At 35.7% G+C, this 18515-nt stretch overlaps 2 protein-coding genes and 2 pseudogenes across 2 annotated transcripts; 1 reads left to right on the top strand and 3 right to left on the bottom strand.

The window, feature by feature from the left end:
- Positions 1-406: 406 nt before the first annotated feature.
- LOC120193197 (protein AGENET DOMAIN (AGD)-CONTAINING P1) lies at positions 407-3273 on the bottom strand. The gene is made up of 4 exons (XM_039195766.1): positions 3222-3273; positions 2001-2491; positions 1066-1653; positions 407-603 (listed from the first exon to the last, which is right to left on the bottom strand). Exons 1-4 carry the CDS (start codon positions 3271-3273, stop codon positions 589-591), a joined length of 1146 nt encoding a protein of 381 aa, XP_039051697.1. The 3' UTR covers positions 407-588.
- LOC120193187 lies at positions 3084-4892 on the bottom strand (annotated as a pseudogene).
- On the bottom strand, positions 4613-6155 carry LOC120193182 (annotated as a pseudogene).
- Positions 6156-6851: 696 nt separating this feature from the next.
- Positions 6852-7978, top strand: LOC120193684 (psbP domain-containing protein 1, chloroplastic-like). Its single transcript, XM_039196122.1, has 3 exons — positions 6852-6998; positions 7198-7638; positions 7733-7978. Exons 1-3 carry the CDS (start codon positions 6867-6869, stop codon positions 7952-7954), a joined length of 795 nt encoding a protein of 264 aa, XP_039052053.1. The 5' UTR covers positions 6852-6866; the 3' UTR covers positions 7955-7978.
- The last annotated feature ends 10537 nt before the right edge of the window (positions 7979-18515 follow it).

Here is an 18515-nt window from a genome sequence, read left to right as displayed (position 1 = left end):
GAAATTTTATATGTATGACACGTGTCGAATAAAAACCAAATTTAACGACATTTACGGTCAAGACACTTAAAAATGTAACGTTGATATCGTTAAGCATTTATTTTCAACAATATATTCTTTACACACCAAAAGTCAATTGGGTTAGAGTTTAACATTCATTTTTGTATTATGCCAATAAAAAATAATGCAAAAATACAATATTGTAAAATAAAAGTATGAAGATTAATTAAATTTTAAATTTCAAATAGTAGAAGGACCATTGGCATATTTAACCCTTAAAGATTTTCACGCACAGATTGTAAGAGAAAGCAATGCATCGTTAATCCTCGAGACCTTGACAGAAAAGATTAGGCTACTCAATACCCATACAGATAGATGTTTTATTATGCTATACTAAGTTTAAGTTTAGCTTGCGACTTAAGGTACCTCCAGTCTCTAAAAAAATGCCTATGAACGCCTAAATTTGGTTACACACACAACCACCAGTACCAAATACAACAGCTGAAAACCAGAAAAGACTTGACTTTACTTTGAGTCCATCGTAAAACGCCCCACGCCAGAGTATTGTTACCTCTTCTTGTGCAGTAACTAGGACTTCAATGCCTGAGTAGAAGCAAATCACAATCAACCAAAAATAAGTAAAAATGAAGAACTTGTACTTTCATAATTGCTGCATGGACTACCTTTCCTGTGGAGTCATCATATCAAAACTCGAAAGAATTGGGTGTTCGATAAGTCACCTTATGAGCATTACCAACAGCTAACTACATCAGAAAGGTGGAACAAGTTGACATCATTTGACTAGAAAGCGTGTAATTGTTAATTGTCGACTCGTGTCCAATAGTTCATAATCACGTTCAACCTCTCATGCATCCATTTAAGAATTTGTTAATTGCAGATGTTTATAAAAAAAGCCGGAATGTGAGTATAGCATATCGAAATTTTAAATAGTTGATAAAGATTCAGGAATAATGGCATAAACCCCATGCTTACACAGTAAAACTCATGCAACACATTCAGGAACAAATATCTATAAAGGTGTTGAAGGGGGATAGATTGTAATACCTTAGAAGGGGTAACCCATTTCCCGTTAATCCAGTCCTGATGTATCCTTAACTCAGAATGCTTAAACTTCATTTCCTCCTGGGTAGCTTTGAAATAGACTTCATAATTTGTCTCGGAAAGAGAATTAAGAACCTTAGAAATCACACCCACCCACCAGCCATCAAGGTAGAAAGCATCGACTTCATCAAGCTTTTGGAACGTATCAGCCATAAAAATTTCGGGCGGACAAGGCCTAATGTGCAGGGCATCAAACTCCTCTTTTAAGAAATCAGTGTCATCGTCAGTTCTCAAGCAATCATACTGAAATAGGTATCTGTCCTTCCCCACTGCTTTAACAATAGTTCCAGTAAACCAAGCACCTTCAAAACCATCTTCGTCACTGGTCACTTCAACACGTTCCCCCTCGCTATACTTTGTTATCTTGTTAGACTCTAATATCCCTCCACTCGCAGCTAAATCAGACTTTAACTTCTTTTTGCTTGCTGAATTATCATCCTTCTTTTTGCTTGCTGTATTATCACACTCTAGCTTCCCTCGGGCAATGACTTTGTTATATTCCATCTTTCCTTCAGTCACTGCTTCGTCCGACTAGAAAATTTTTACATTTATTTGTTGTTAATTACGCCTCCACCAATTTACTCACAAAGAACAAGCAATCTAGAACAGCTAAGATAAGAAATTACAAACAATGTAGAGAAACAAATTCATATAATGATTTCCAAGTTCATACATTCAACGAGTAAAAATATTTCATTAAGAAAACCAACTAACTTGCACCTAATTCTAATAGCATATTTACTAAAGTTTATATTCAGCACATACTAGTTTACAATAAGCAAATCAGAAATCCCTACTTTTAAGCATTTTTTTATATCTCTGTACTTACGATTACAACAATCAAACAGATTAAAAAACCTAAAGAAATAAGAATGTACCTCTTTCACATGCTTATCTTCCTCCAGGGGTGGAGACCAAGCCCCTTTAATCCACTCTCTATGACGCCTCAACTGGTCCTCGCCAAACTCCAACTGCTCTTTTGACCTCTTGAAGTAAACATGAAACCTCCCATTCTCCAACTCCTTAGTTATCACCCCTTCCCACCACCCATCGTTATGAAAGGCGTCCACCTCTTCACTAAACTTGAACTTCCTGACCTTTTCTCGAGGGGCAGGAGGGCGTAAATCCACGGCGTCGGCGGTCTCCCTCAAGGGTTTAGTACCCGCCTCGTCTTCGAAAAGATGGGTGTACTCGACTACGAATTTGTTGTTGGGCTTCTTTGAAGGAGCACGCTTGATGAGTAAGCCGGTGTACCATGAACCTCGGAACCCAGGGTCGTTGGAACTTATCTCAATTTGGGAGCCCCGTTGCAGGTGCGGTGGATCGGCGGTGGTCGGAGCTCTGATGGGCTTTCGTCCTCGACATTTCCCTTATTTTACGGGATCGAGGGGAAGGATGGATTGGATCTTTTGGCGGGGAATATGAGGGTGATTCTTCTGGTGATGCAAACACCCTATCGATATATAAAGTAGTTTTCCTTCTTTCAACTGTTACAATTGTCTCTGTGACTGTGACTGTGACTACTTAAAATGCATAGTAAAATGGCAAAATCACTCGCTCCGACATTGAGGTGGATAAAAATCGCTTACGATTATTTGAATTTATCTTTTTAAATAGGCTATTTATTATAGTAGATCGAACAGGTGTATATTCAACATTTTATGAAGATGTAGGGAAGATATGATAATTAAATATATTGAAATATTTTTAAATATTGTTTTTCAAAAAATAACAAAATAATTATTAAATTTATAAATAATCATTGTGAGTTGTAAAATATTATTAGTAGGTCTTAATATTATAAGTTATTTTTAGTTAAAATGATGATGTAAAAGTTTTTATTATTACTAAATCATACAATTAAGAGTACATAGAAATATAATTAATACTTTAACGATTGAAAATAAACACACCAAATTATTTGGCATCTCAAAATTCAACATAGTGAAGGGAAGCAAAAGTGATAAATAAAATTTTGAATAATATGAAAGGAGTGATAGATATACCCAAGTCATGTGTTATTTCAATGCCAATCAACTTGGGAGGGTTGATCGGAAAAACAACGTATGTAATATGCTACACTAGTTTGTAACACAGACTTGTATGCTGAACTTTTCTCACTGAAGTATTGGTTATCAGACTAAATATCATACTCCACCCTAAACACGTGGCTGTACAGTAACAAGGCTCTCCACCTTCCTGTTGAATTACACAAGTATCCGAGATTTAGCAGCACCGCGAGAACATCTTACCCGGCCGCTTTTGCTAAGTGCACACACGCATATCTCGAGAAGCTCGAAGTCTTCCTCCCAGAATAACAAGGAAGCCATCTCTGGGTTCTTCACCATCATTTTAGAGGCCAGGAAACCGGCAATAGTCCACGTCTGGTAAAGTCAAGATTGCTTTCCGATAAACTTCCCACTCCGGGTGTCGTAATATTCAGGCCAATGGTCCCTTGAAAGCCTCCTCTGCCAAAGCAATCGCCTTGATCTGCCCATCTTGATGCATGCCAAAGTGAACCGAAAGAGTAATATAACCACTTCGAAATAAGGTATTCAAACAAGCATCACAGAACACGGTTATTTAGAACACAAAAGACGCCGTTCTCGATGAAGGGTATTCCGAACTACAAGAAAATTCAACTTTACCTGCCAGAGAAGTGTCGGCCAAGATCCACCGTTATGATATGACCAAGGGCTACACAAGTTCATTAAGCACACTAGTGTCAGTGTATACTATTTAGAAAGATATATGTGCGCGCATATACATAGAGAGAGAGAGAGAGAGACTTCATGATAAAAGGAAAGGCACTCACGTATTCTTCGGGTCGCATCCAGTAATTATGCGCCACTCTTCATTCTCTACTGCAGGATATCATACCTTGAGAGGCATGTGCCCCAAAATGTCATTCCATTTGTATTCAATTAAGCTGAGAATAGCTTCATTCTGTCTGAGTGCCAAGTGACAAAACAATGGACCAGAGATTACCAAGTGTGAAGAACCTAAAATCCATGTGGCTGTAGGTTGCCGATTAGATATCCACCTTCTTCAGGTATCCAGTCCATAAGCCAGGAAGGAATTTGCTCAGGATAAATATTGAATTTGTTGGTAGCATCCATGGAGTACTCTTCTGTTTTGTAATGGTATATCTCATTGATCTTTTTCATGTCTGCCCAATAGTATTCTTTGATGTGGAATGATAATGCATTCAGCCTATTGTTTATAGCCCTCACCAGATTATTGCAACCTTCGCTTGTGAGAATCTCACGAGAAGAACGTAGAGCAGCATAAAACAGAGCCTGTAGGTCAAGTATATGACAATTAGGACAATAATTTCATCATAGAAAGGGAAAATGAAAATATGTTAAAAACGAGGCAGGGTCCGATACCATGTGCAAGAAAAAACAAATAACAATTATGGTCTAAAAATTCATATAATTTGGAGACCAGGTTAAATGAAATATAATTAACAAGAGCAATGTAAAGCAACTTCTTCTTTTTTTTTGACTGGAAACTTAAAGGCTTTCTAACAATGAACTCACTTGGATCTCAAGAGGATGACCATGAATACCCATCCTTCTGTCTATCATGCATAATCCATCAGTGACTAACAGAGAAGGAAACATATCAAATCCATCAGCTAAACACAAGTTGAGGATCAGTTTCATTCCTGTTTGAACATCCACTCCCTCTTGCAATGAATAATCACCAGTGATCTTCCCATATGCCCTCAACAAAATAATCCACCACAATCCCACCAAAAAGTTAATTCAATCAATTAAGTCACTTTATCAATTCTCTCTCGAAGCAGGAACTTTGGAAAAGGAAGGGGGGGGGGGAAATCACATTATAAGTAAAAAAGCATTATGACTACTAAAGCTGAATAGTTCAACATCCTCATCTTAACTAGCAAATCGTCGTAGTAATTGGTCTACAAAGTTCCACAATACTAACCAGAGTCCACTGGTGCAACACGACCAAATCAATTGGTACAGTTCTAACCTTAAAACTTGCTGGCATCAACCCCTGTCCAGGACTATAGCAGTCGACAGTTTTCTCCCAACTCTAGACCAAGTGAAAAAGAAAATAGTTGTTAAAGTCTGCAGACTGACAAGGAAATGTTTAACCTACATAGTAAATAACACCCATATCATTCTCTGGATTGAGTGTTGATGTGCTTGAAACTACCAGCATAAAGAAAAGAAACATACAATCGATTACATTAAGCAATAAATGGCCCAAGTTTTATAACGATTAAAAGCAACCTGAAAGCTCAACATATCAATTTTATGGTAAACATCCTAAGATGAATTATTCCTAGAATTTGGTCTCCTTCAATATTTTAACATGTAAGTTTGCAATGTTTGAAAGCAAGCAGCCCCCAAGCCATAAAGATAATCAATGACCAAAATAGGATAACATTGATGATAACAGTAATTAGGCAATCTGAATCTTAAATAATACACAAACGGATACGCACAATGAACTTTACAATAAATGATTAGTCAAACCAAAAAAGGAAATAATGGTTGCTACAAAATTATCCAATAAGGTATATGTAAGTGAATCATTTATACCTGCAACTGCAAGGTATGTAGGAGAAAATTCTTGACAATCTCTCCTTCGCCTTTAAGCAAGAAGGCCAAAGCCGAAGACACGAAATCACGAATGAACACCTGATCGTAATTCAAAGGCAGCTTATCACATGGATCATTTTAAGCCACTGTACCAACAGGGTACCCACAATACATAACGACTGCATCTCTCAATAAATTCCACGCCTCCTTCTTGATATCGCTATCGATTGAAACTCCACCTTTTCTCTCCTCCAAACCTTTCACGGTGTTCTTCACGTTGTTTCTGTCTTCATCTAGTGGAGTTTCTTCTCCTGCAAGGTTATTGGGTTTCACAGAGATGCTGTTCTGTATGTGAATTCTCTCGAAAGTACTGTCGTTTCTGTTGGTTTCAACCGACGTTGAGAGATGTCTTACCTTGGATGCCACCCTTGCATCAACAGATAAACCGGAAGGCATTGAAACCGCCCTGTTTTGGGCAAAAACGGAACTTGGGAAGCAATTCGACTTCTGGGCATTGTTGATAAGGCGTTGAAATCCTAAGAACCGAGAAGGGTAGGGTGGAATTGAGAGTTTTTATTGGAATTCAATAGAAAAGGTTGGCCCTTGCAGAAAAACTCATGCTCATAACCCAAAAACAATGTGTTTCTCGGGTCCAGGAATCTTGAAGGAAGCTTGGCCGTGGAATTGCGGATGAAATTCATGGCCTTCGTATTCAGTTTCACTTTATTTTATTTAGATTCAATTGTAATAGAAATGAAATTGAATTGGAAAACAAAGGAAGAAGCTTTGAATTGAAAAGATGAAGAGTTACCCATAATCTGATAGAAGAAATTTGCGCCGCAACATATCTTTCACCCTTTTTTTCCAACAATTCAGGATTTTCAAATCCTATTCCTCTTCTTTTATTTATGTTTTGAAGATAATTATTATTACGAGTAAATTACAAATATCAATCATTCAATGTTCTTACCATACCTACTTCGGTCACTAAATTTTAAAAGATTTCACTTGTGTCACTTATAATAAACAACTTGGTGACTGAGCCATTGATAAACTGCCACGTGTGTATCACAGATTCATACATCACACATTTGATCCGACCAAACTCTATCCTTTTGCTATTGGTCTGTCCCTTCTGCCACTGCAACTCGTGCGAGCTATCGGAAAATGGCTACCATACTTAACTCGCTCTTGCCCCCGAGTCGACCCACCCTTCCAACTCACTTCTCAACGCCATTCCCTTCTTCTGCTTCTGCTTCTGCTTCTACTTCGTGTCTTTGCACTCGCAGAAACCAATCGGTAACCCATTTTTACTCCCCCTTCCATTTTCATTCATGTTTCTTTCAATTTTGTTTTCAATATACAGTAGTGGTAATTATGATTCCGTGCATTTGTTTATGTGGTTTCATTTATAGTAATCATATGATAGGAGATTTGTTTAATTGAGTAATCTATGTTGTTATTGAATGATTATGTTTTTCCCTTGTTATATAATCAGATTACAGCCTTTTCAATCCCTAGGAGGAGTGGGATGGCATTGATTTTATCAACATGTATCTTCTCAGAAGTTGGTTTACATTATCAAATTGCATCTGCTGAACCATCATCAGTTGGGTTCAGAGAGTACATAGATACATTTGATGGGTATTCGTTGAAGTACCCTCAGAACTGGATTCAAGTTCGAGGTGCTGGAGCTGATATATTCTTCAGGGACCCTTTTGTTCTTGATGAAAATCTCTCAGTTGAGATGTCCTCTCCTTCATCTTCCAGGTATAAGACTGTTGAGGATTTGGGTCCTCCCGAAGAAGCTGGAAAGAAAGTACTTAAGCAGTACCTGACGGAGTTCATGTCGACGAGGCTCGGTGTTCGGCGCGAATCGAATGTACTTTCCACTTCCTCGAGAGTTGCTGATGATGGGAAGCTATATTATCAAGTTGAGGTGAGTCCATTCTTGTAGGTTATCCCATCTTTTGTAATACATAATTGGTGTGTGGGTATGGATGCATAATGTGTGGGATTATGGCTTTGGTTAGGTGAACATAAAGTCGTATGCAAACACCAATGAACTTGCTGTGATGCCACAAGACAGAGTACCTAGATTGGAATGGAACCGGCGGTACCTTTCGGTTCTTGGAGTTGAGAACAACAGATTATATGAGTTGAGATTACAAACACCTGAAAGTGTATTTGTAGAAGAAGAAAATGATCTGCGGCAAGTTATGGATTCTTTTAGAGTCAACAAGGTGGCTGGCTGATCAGTTTTTAACTTGAGACTTCCCTTCTTCCCATTTGTTTTCTTGGGCTGAGGTTTTTTTTTTTTTTTTTTTTTTTTTTTGTAGCACTACTTTTTGTTTCAGCGAAGCATGCTTATTTCAATTTGGGTTATCATTGTAGACCATTTGCTCCAATGGATGCATAACCAAACATGGATATAAGAATGCAACAGTCAAAGTCAAAGATCCTCCAAATACATAGAAAAAACAACAGTCAAAGATCCTCCAAATACATAGAAAATAAAACAAGTACCCTCGTGTTAAAAACATGCTCATATCCAAATCCGACTATATTCGTTCAACATCCCTTGAGGAAACTTATATACTACTAGTATCCCTGGGAATACGACCAATCGACCAAAAGCAGATCTGCTGAGGCATGTCAAAAACAATCAGATACAGCTTTAGATGATATGCTATTGGTATCACCGACTGTCATACTCTAAAGCAAGGTATATGTTCTATAGTTCAGAAAGTAGTAAATACCTTGTAGCACCAGGAAACTTCATTGTTTGCAATGTAAAACTATGAAATACAAACCATAAACTTCACTATTTGCATATTTTGGACCTGCAGCTCTCAAGGGTATGCAAGACCCTGTAGCACCAGAAACGGAATCAAATTTGAACTATTACCAATCACCACACTTGAAACTTAGCCGGCAAATGTTTGGTGGAGTAAATCATCTATCTTAGAATGTTTGGTTCTGTTGTGAGAGGGAAGTCATTGTCTATCATCTCATCCAGAAGCTGCAACAAGCATGCTAAGTTCAGCTCGATTTGAGCAGCACATATTTGCTCATGGAACACAACCCGCATTTACTAGTGATAAACAGGCGCATAGAGGAAAAGGACCAACAAAATTGACAGGGACGATCTTGCTCTGCATTCCATGAAACAGGAAATTGGGTATATAAAGAAGAGAGAAAGATTGAAAAAATGCAAACAAACCTTTGTCAACGCGATTAATGGAAACTGGTAAATAAAGGGAAGATTAATGACATTATCCCAAAACCAAACACATATATTTATTCAAATTCATTTTTTTATTTGAATTTAATTATAATCGAAATGAAATTGAACTCGAAGATTTGTAGAAAGGAAGAAGGTTTGAATTGAAATTATCCGACTTACCCAGAATCTAATGGAACACTGCAACATCTCTGATATGCTGTTTGAGTGAAAGATTTTGTTTTTGGAAGCTGAAGTATGGGCCTAAGGGATGAATCTAGTGAGAAAACACCTTTAAAATAACAACATAAAGGGTAGAGCCCAAAAGGCCTATTTTGGGTCCAAAATTCAGTGGTCTAGTGTCTACTCCCCTCTTAAACAGTAGTTGACACAGCCGCATCAAATCCTAGGTTTTTTTTTTTGTTCCAATACCCCAAGTGGGTAAATTAATTGACACATTTGGTCATGTCTAATTTATTTTGTAATATGCGACAAATATTACAGTAACAAGTAAATTTGTCACTTAGACGTGATAAATTTATCTGAAAATATATTTTAATGGTCTCAGGTAAGTGGATTTCATGTGAGTTAATATTTTAATATATTTAGTAAGACTCATCACATCGATGTGACGAGTTTATTAAGAAATTAATTTTTTAAATTCATTAAATATTTTAGAAAATTAGAAAATTAAAAAATTGTAAAACTCATCACGTCGAGGTGACGAGTTTGCCTTAAATTTAAAAAAATAGGCATTGTGCAACGGGCAGTTGCAACGATTAGATTTCGACGGTCAACATGGAACTTGTCACCTCGAGGTAGGGGTGTAAATGAACTGAACTTGAACGAACAATGTTATGTTCGTGTTCGTGTTCATTTATTTATTTTTGAAGGTGTTCATTTTCGTTTATTTATTGTTCACGAATATGTTCATTTAATGTTCGCGAACGTGTTTGTTTATATGTTCATGAACGTGTTCATAAACATGTTCTGTAACACCCTCAACCCGTACCCGACCCGAATACGAGTCCGAGACGTCACATTACCTTTTTAAAACTTTACTCTTAACAAATAATAACAAAATACTAAAATTTTATTAAGAAAATAAGATAATCTACATATATTAATACCAGTTTACCAAAATACTCAGAGCATACACAACTTAACCCTTTAGTTACATGCCAACACCCATTTACATAACAAAATTACCTACTGATTAGGTTGCTTCTGATATGATAGTTGCAGGAGTAATGATGTCAGCTGCTTAACCTGTATCTTCTACTTTCTCGGATCTTACGCGTGAAAAACTCACACGCTAAGTCATCGACTTAGTGAGGCAATGTAAAAATAATAATAGCAAGGAACTAAATGAAGATGCCATAATGATATGAAATGAGATGAAATCGTATACTTAATCAATTTAGTTTATATCACTATGATCCTTACCCGTAATCATATTACATTAACATTCACGAATTTGTATTAATAAGTTTATTGGCCCATGATACCATACTGAGAATCTAAGGTATGTGAGTATTGTGAGATTGTGCACTATGTTGTCACCACAGCTCTTATAAATTGCACCTAAGTGTCGCGTAGAGATTTGTCCCGGAGGACCGCGTAGAATTTATCCCGAAGGACCACATATAAATTCCTTAAGAATCATATACATATGCCAAGGATCAATTATGTGTCTCAAAAGACCTCACAAATGTTCCAAAGAATATATATATATCCCGAAGGACTGTGTAGACCCTCTACCCTTGGCATGCCAACTATACCTATAGTTCTCATCTACAGAACATGGACTTTTACAATTCACATAATTTATATCGCATAGACATAACATTCCATACCTTTATCACATAAACATTTCATTTTCCATACCTTTATCCCATAATTCATATAATTTTTCCTACAAATTCATGTCACATAATGCATATAATATAAATTCATGTCAAGTATCATAATATGGAATGTGATCATGTATCAAATATTGAATCTAGACTTATCACAAGTCTAGAACTGAATATAATACTATATTCATGCTATGCATATGCACTCACCTATATTTCCTTGCTTTTTCCTCGATCGATATTACTTGTCGATTGTTCCAGAACTCAATTAGGCTCAATATCTACATAAACATAATTTTCAATATGATTATCAGATTCCTAAGTCTTGAAATTAACTTCTAATAGCCTAAAAAAATTAAGGAATTGATTTTTATTTTTTTTCTTTAGGGGGAATCGGTTCCCTACTGTGGGGGTATCGATTCCCCTCTGGCATTATGGAATTTCATATTCATTAAAGGGGGTATCGATTCCCATTGAATGGGTACCGATTCCCCTAGCCCAGAAATCCTATTTTGAGCTCGAAAACATCTCATTTCAGCTCAAACCTTCATATTTTACTCCCTTTAATATTGCTAACTTTCATACACTTACTTAAACTAATTATTATCCATTCAATACCTCTAAAACTTAAAAAAACCAATCCTCCATATAGAATTTAAGAATCTTACTCAAATTCCATCTTGTTCTAATTTTAATTCTATCACCTCATACTTCTTAATTAGCTTGGTGACAAGTCAAATCCAGCTTCTAATTCTTATTATGACCTTTAATCCAAAATTTCATTCAATGGCTCCCAACCTTTAATCTCCCTTAACTTAGAATTCTTTGAGTTTCTAAGTCCTTGTTTCTCTCCATCATCTTTCCTAAATCTTCATTAACCAAAACCATGCTTAACTCATAAGAATTAATCCAAAAGAAGACAACTCACATTTGCTTGCAAGCTTCACGGTTGGAGAAGAAGAAGAAGAAGAAGAGAGAAATATCTGGAACCTTGTTTTCTCTCAAATGCTTTCCACGTGGTTTATAAAATAACCTTAAGGAATATTTAATTATTTCTCTTACTAAAAGACTCATTTGCCCTCTTAATTTCCCTTCTTTGCTTATCCATCCTACATGAAACATTCCTATTAGATCTTTCAACTATTCAATTTATCTACCTTGGTCACTAAATTTTAAAATTTCACAATTTGATCACTAACCCGGTATGGAGGATGTTACATGTTAGTTTAGCGTTCGTTTAATGTTCACGAATGTGTTCATGAACATGTTCGTTTAGCGTGGTTTTAGTGTTTGTTTATAGTTAGTTTATATTTTTGGTTTTTAATTTCATTTGCAAGCTAAAGAAAAATGATAAAATTATGCCACTTGTGCTTAAACTCCTTAAAATTCATAGTTTAAAATGCAACTTTCATCCTGTGTTCTGTTTAATCATTATCTTCACCAATATTTAAAATGTAAAAAAAATAAAAGAAAAAAGAGAATTGGGTAAACGAGTTTGTTCATGAACATAAATGAACGAGTTGATAAACGAGCTTGTTCGTGAATATAAATGAACCGAACACACCTCTGTTCGTGTTCATTTGTTTATTAAATGAACATAATTTTTTTGCTCATGCTCGTTTATTTAACTTAACAAACGAACATAAATGAACGTTATACAAACGATTCACGAATAATTCACTGAACCCTCTGTTCATTTACACCCCCTATCTCGAGGTGACGAGTTTAGTGGGACTTTTGAAAAAACTAGTCGTTTATGGTTGTTAGGTTTTGGGTTGTTGGGTTTTGGGTTGTAAAGAGAAGTTTGGGGTTTAGTTTTTTTATTGTGTTTTGTTAAGAAAAAATGAGAGAAATTCATATATTCTAAAAATTTCTGAAAAAAATGTCTACCTGAAATTAAATGTTACGCCTCGATCATGTCCATATTTCTTCCCTAGAGCTCGGTCTGGAAGAAAAATGGGCATTCGTCAACGAGAAATAACACTGAGAGATCTGCATCAGCAGATTATTATATATTTGCAACAATCCGGACTGTATACAACCATATTTCTATGTGGTTTTAAGATCAACCCGACATTGATTTCGGCTTGATTGAACATTGACGTCCCGATACGCATACTTTCCATTTTTCGTGGTGAAACGACAATTACGTTGGAAAATGTCACTTCCTAACTCACTGTTTTGGTTAACGGCGCGACCTTAGTGAGGCAAAACGATTTCAACCAGTTCGGAATTGTTCATCAAGTTTGGAAAGTATGCCACCATCAAAGGTCTTAGAGGGGCATCAGCTCCAGTTGATTTAAGGACCATAAAAGGTCCCGATACAGATCTCTTGGTTAGAGTCTGAATTTAATGTGACAAACGACTCTACCAAGAATGAGGTTATTTTTGCAGCTTGAGTGTATCTGCTCCAGTTGATTTGAGGACATTGTTACCAGATAAATCTGGTAATTTGGTGTACATTCAGTATCTACCGTATCAAGACGATGAGATATATCGGTTACTGCCATCGGGGTTTTTTCAAGACTCGGAGTTGTGGTATGTCGTTACGCCTTTACTACACTTTATGACTGTTAAGATGCACGCCGCAGATAAAGTGTTGCGACAGTTTGCATCTTATCAATTGATTCCTATATAAATATTTGATATGGATATGTAGAATTGATACGTGTGGGAAGCATAAAGATAATTGGTCGATGAAGCATGTTGTCTACATTGAGCAATAGAATAGGCGTCATTTATGGATCTCTATGCATTGCGAGATTACACCCGCTGACCTTAATTTCGACATCTCTCCTTAAAATATTTTTTTATAATAAAATTATTTTGTATTTATTTAACTTTTCTAAATGTTATTTTTTTCAATTAATATATTTTTTTAAATTATATTCAACAAAACTTATCACGTCGACGTGACAATTTCAATAATTATTTTTTTTAAAAATTCAAAAGTTGTTCGTTGCACAACAATTAACTTTTAAAAAAATCAAGACAAACTCATCACCTTGACGTGACAAGTTTTATAATTTTTTAAATTCTTTTCTTTTATAAATTTTTTTAATGAATTAAAAAATATTTTCTTAATGGTTAACTTTTAAAAAAATCAAGATAAACTCGTCACCTAGACGTGACGAGTTTGTTAATTTTTTAAATTTTTTAAATATTGGCCCACATGTAGCACACTTACTTGGGACCATTAAAAATTATTTTCAATCAAGGTGACGAGTTTGCACGTTACTGTAGCATTTGTCGTATATTGCAAAATAAATTCGGGCATAGTCTATTGGGCCAATTAATTTACTCACTTGGGTATTGGGCCCAAAAACATCAAATCATAAGTAAAATTAGCTCAATAAATCAAGCGGGTAAAAAAATTAGCCTATTAAGTCAATACAAATTTTAATTTGTGATTTACGGTAAATATTAATGTGCATGATTAACTTATCATGCCCACATTATGAGTTTATCAAAATAATTTTTTTTTATTTAAACTCATGAAGTTGATGTAACGAGCTCTAAAAAAATATAATTGTTTTATTAGAATTTGTCATGTCGAGATGACAAGTTTCAATAAAAAAATATTTTATTAGATGAGACTTATCATGTCAACGTGACGAGTTTCAAATCACTATAACAAATGTGATAGATCCCAAAATAAATTTAAAGATGACTTAATGAACCAACTTTTTTACCTACTTGATATATTGGACCAGATTAACCTCAAATCCTACCATGGTTTATTTAAGAATTTGTTTTAAAAAAACCTTATTTGATTTATAAAATTTATATTACGGATCAAATCAAGATTTAAAAAAAGATTGATCAGATTAAGAGATAGGATTTGATGTTCGATTCGAGTTTCAAATAATTAAATTATTTTTAGATTTAAAAGCAAATCAAATTATATTATCACTGAGTTAGACTCGTACTTGTAGAAAAACCGCATTGTACTGATATCATTATGGATGGCAACGAGTTAAGTCGGTAAAAATTTTAATCAGTCCAATTCAATCAGAAAAACATATCATCTTAACCCATACATAATTTTAGAGAGATCTCATTGGATTCAAAACTTGACCTGAATTTTGAGATAAAAACATTTATATATGACCTGACTTTATATAAATATTAAAAATTATTCTTATTTAGTTAGATAGTGATTTAATTAAAAAAACTGTAAAGAAAGTAGTCTTACAACCATTTTCCTTAAACATAATGAAAAAAGATATAGTATTATTCTAGGTCGAGTATGTGGAAGTAGGGATGGAGTATTCACATTTAGACCACCAAATAACTAACTCCGTATCGACAATTAACTATTCTATATTCTCTAATCAATGCCACCTTCACCCTTCTAGTTCCATCCATCCTTTAATATTTCTTTCTTTATAAATGTAAAATTACTTTATTAAAACGATCTTATGGTATATTCCCATTCCAAATCTGGAAGTAAAACAAAACGTCAAGTGAAAAAGATTGGTCGGTTGGGCCAAACCCACTTCACTATCTCGGTGTAATTGCATGTTTGGTTTGGACTAACTAACTTAACTAGAAAGATTTACGAAATTAATCGAGGGCCAAGAATTTCAACGGCTCCGATTGGACCGTTGTTTCAAACAAGCACTAACCATTTCACCACGTGGCTTCAACTCCCTGCCGACGCATGGCACCCGATAATCCCCTTCACGGTCGACACGCAAGTGGACCCCCTACGTCACCATATTCCTCCCACTTGCCACTAAAAAAAATACTTATATATAAAATCAAACCGAACGCCTCTAATATTGCCATCTGGATTCGTGGACCGATTACGTGGCGATGCTGCAGCGGACCCCACACCACCCATATCCACCAAATATTTTCCACGTTGAACAGTACCCATACGTGTGTTGAGGAAGTCCACGTGTATCATTTGCATGGGTTTTCCCCGTTGTTGGTTGTTAGCTTTAATTTTCATGAAATTATGGTTTTTTTAAAAGGGCACTTTGTATATATTGGAATTGAATACAAAGTATTACATTCTAATCTCTCATTAAAAAACTTTCTTAAACTTAAATAGAGGAATAAGAGTGCACTTTGGAGTGGGTTAGAATCGAACTTCACAAGGAAAAACAAATGAAAATAATTAGTACAACAACAGAGAGCACATGAACCCCTCCCCACCAAGCTTATATCCTACATTTAGAAGCATTAAAACAAAACAAAAAATGAAAGGAAAATAGAAATTAACAGCTGAAACAAGATCAGAACATCAGTAGCGAAGGGGAACGAGCAAACTTCTAACTCCAAGTGAAAAACCTAAGCCAACAAAATCGAAACGATCCAGGCAACCACCGAAATGTTGCATGGAAAATCTACTTGATCCAAGAACCACCTTCATCTAACACCTAAGATAACGGATTTAGGGATCTAACAAAATCTTGAACAGATGAAATCAACATCGGCCATAAGCTATTAGCCCAAACCTCAATTTTAAACAACACTATATCAAACATTTTTTCCATCAACAATAAACACCCATTAAATTTGGCATTATTTCTGCGAATCCAAATATTCCAAATAAGACCAAAGAACCCCAAATTCCATAAGAAACGAAGCTTCCATCTTACCTTTTGACTGCACCACACCTCAAGCAACGCTTTAACGTTCATGGGAAATACAATTTTAGTCTTTCATACACTGCATCAATGCTGACACACTTGCCATACAATGTCACAATGACACAAAACATGATTGATCAATTCATGTTCTCTTTTACACGATACACAAAGGGAATTATCCTTATATGAAACTCCACGCTTTTCCAACACTGGAAATCTTTGATGTATAGCTTTCCACACAAAAGCATCAACTTTAGGATGAGCATATTTTGACCATACTATTTTCCAAAGAGGGTCCTCCTAGGCCTGTAAATGAACCGAACGCACACGAACGGAGGTATGTTCATGTTTGTTTATTTAATAAATAAACGAACGAACATAAACGAAATTTTTTTTTGTTCATGTTCGTTCATTAAGGAATATAGCTTGTTCATGTTCGTTCATTTAATAAATAAACAAACACGAATGAACGAACATAAACGAACACAATAAACGAACATAAACGAACAACGCAAACACAAAAAAAAAATTATTCGAACACAACAAAGGAATGTAAAAAAAAGTAAACAACAAGAATAACAACTTAAAATTCATTAATAAACATACATAAATCATAAATAAATTATATGAACATAATAAAGTCTTAAAGTTAATTTGTTCAACAAAACAATCTTCTTGAAATCCAAACAACTTCAATAATCTTCGTAACATATTCAACTTGCCCTCTGTTCGAACATAAATAAACGATCATAAATGAACGAACATATAATCGAACGTAAATGAACGAACGAGCCCTTTATTCATGTTCGTTCATTTAATTAAACGAACGCAAAATCTTGTTTATATTCGTTCATTTAATACATAAACGAACTTCCCACCGCACGATTCATGAACGGTTTGCTGAACGTTCAATTAATTTACAGGCCTAGGTCCTCCGCCATACCAGCACAAGCTACCAGCGAACAATAAATTTTGGGCTTGTAAACCCCATCAAAAGCGCCAAGCCATTTTATTCTATCCACATCCTGGGCAGAATTGACAACTCTATTTAACACCTGAAGAAAATTATTCCATAAAACCATATCCCAATCAAAAAGTGTTCTCCTTAACTCAATCTTCCATTCTCAGACTCCGAAATTCCAATGACCGAATTCTCTAACCTTGCCAGATTTATGAATAACAATCCCAAAAATTCTAGGAAATGAGTTTTTTAAAGAGACCACTTTAGTCCAATGATCAAACAAAATTTTTATTTTGTTGTGTTTGGCAATCACACATCTCAAATCTGAAGCAAACTCAACCCCATTTGAAGATGACGAAGCAATGATATTACGCCATATCCAAGAGAAGTTTCGAGCGTTGGCTACTTTTGGGAGAATCAAATCCGGATCGTAATCATACTTTGCAACTAGGGATGGCAAAAAAACCCGAACCCGACGGGAAAAACTGAAAACCGAATTAAACGGGTCGGGTTCGAGGATGATAAACGGGGACGGGGACGGGGAAAACCCATTTATTTTAAACGGGGACGGGGACAGGGACGGGTTTGGTAATCCCCGCCCCGATTACCTGATTACCCACCCCGATTACCCGCCCCGATACCCGACCCGATAAATATTAAAAATAATTATTTATATATATATATATATATATATAATATTAATAAATTTAATTTAAATAAAAATATATATTTAATTTAAATATATATATATATACCCGGCCCGATTCCCGGCCCAATACCGACCCAATACCCGGCCCAATACCCGTTTATACTAAACGGGGATACCCGTTTCCCCGCGGTTTTCCCCGATTACCCGACGGGGATCCCCGTTTAAATCCCCGTAGTTTTTTAAATGGGGACGGGTACCGGTTTTTTAAACGGGGACGGGGACGGGGGGACCAATACCCGGCCCGAACCCGGCCCGTTGCCATCCCTATTTGCAACCACTACCTTTTTCCATAAGCTATTATCTTCCTCACTATAATGCCAAATCCATTTATTTAACATAGTTCGATTCCTAGTTTTAACATCGAATATACCCAAACCCCCATACGACTTAAGCCCGTAAATATTATCCCACTTAATCCAATGAATGACTCTGCCTGGCTTAGCTCCCTAGAAAAAGTTCGTTGTACA

This window comes from Hibiscus syriacus, unplaced genomic scaffold (genome assembly GCF_006381635.1).
Source record: "Hibiscus syriacus cultivar Baekdansim isolate YM2019G1 unplaced genomic scaffold, ASM638163v2 tig00004355_pilon, whole genome shotgun sequence".
Lineage (NCBI taxonomy): Eukaryota > Viridiplantae > Streptophyta > Magnoliopsida > Malvales > Malvaceae > Hibiscus > Hibiscus syriacus.
Note: the sequence above shows the minus strand (reverse complement) of the source record. Positions and strands in the feature narration are given on the sequence as shown.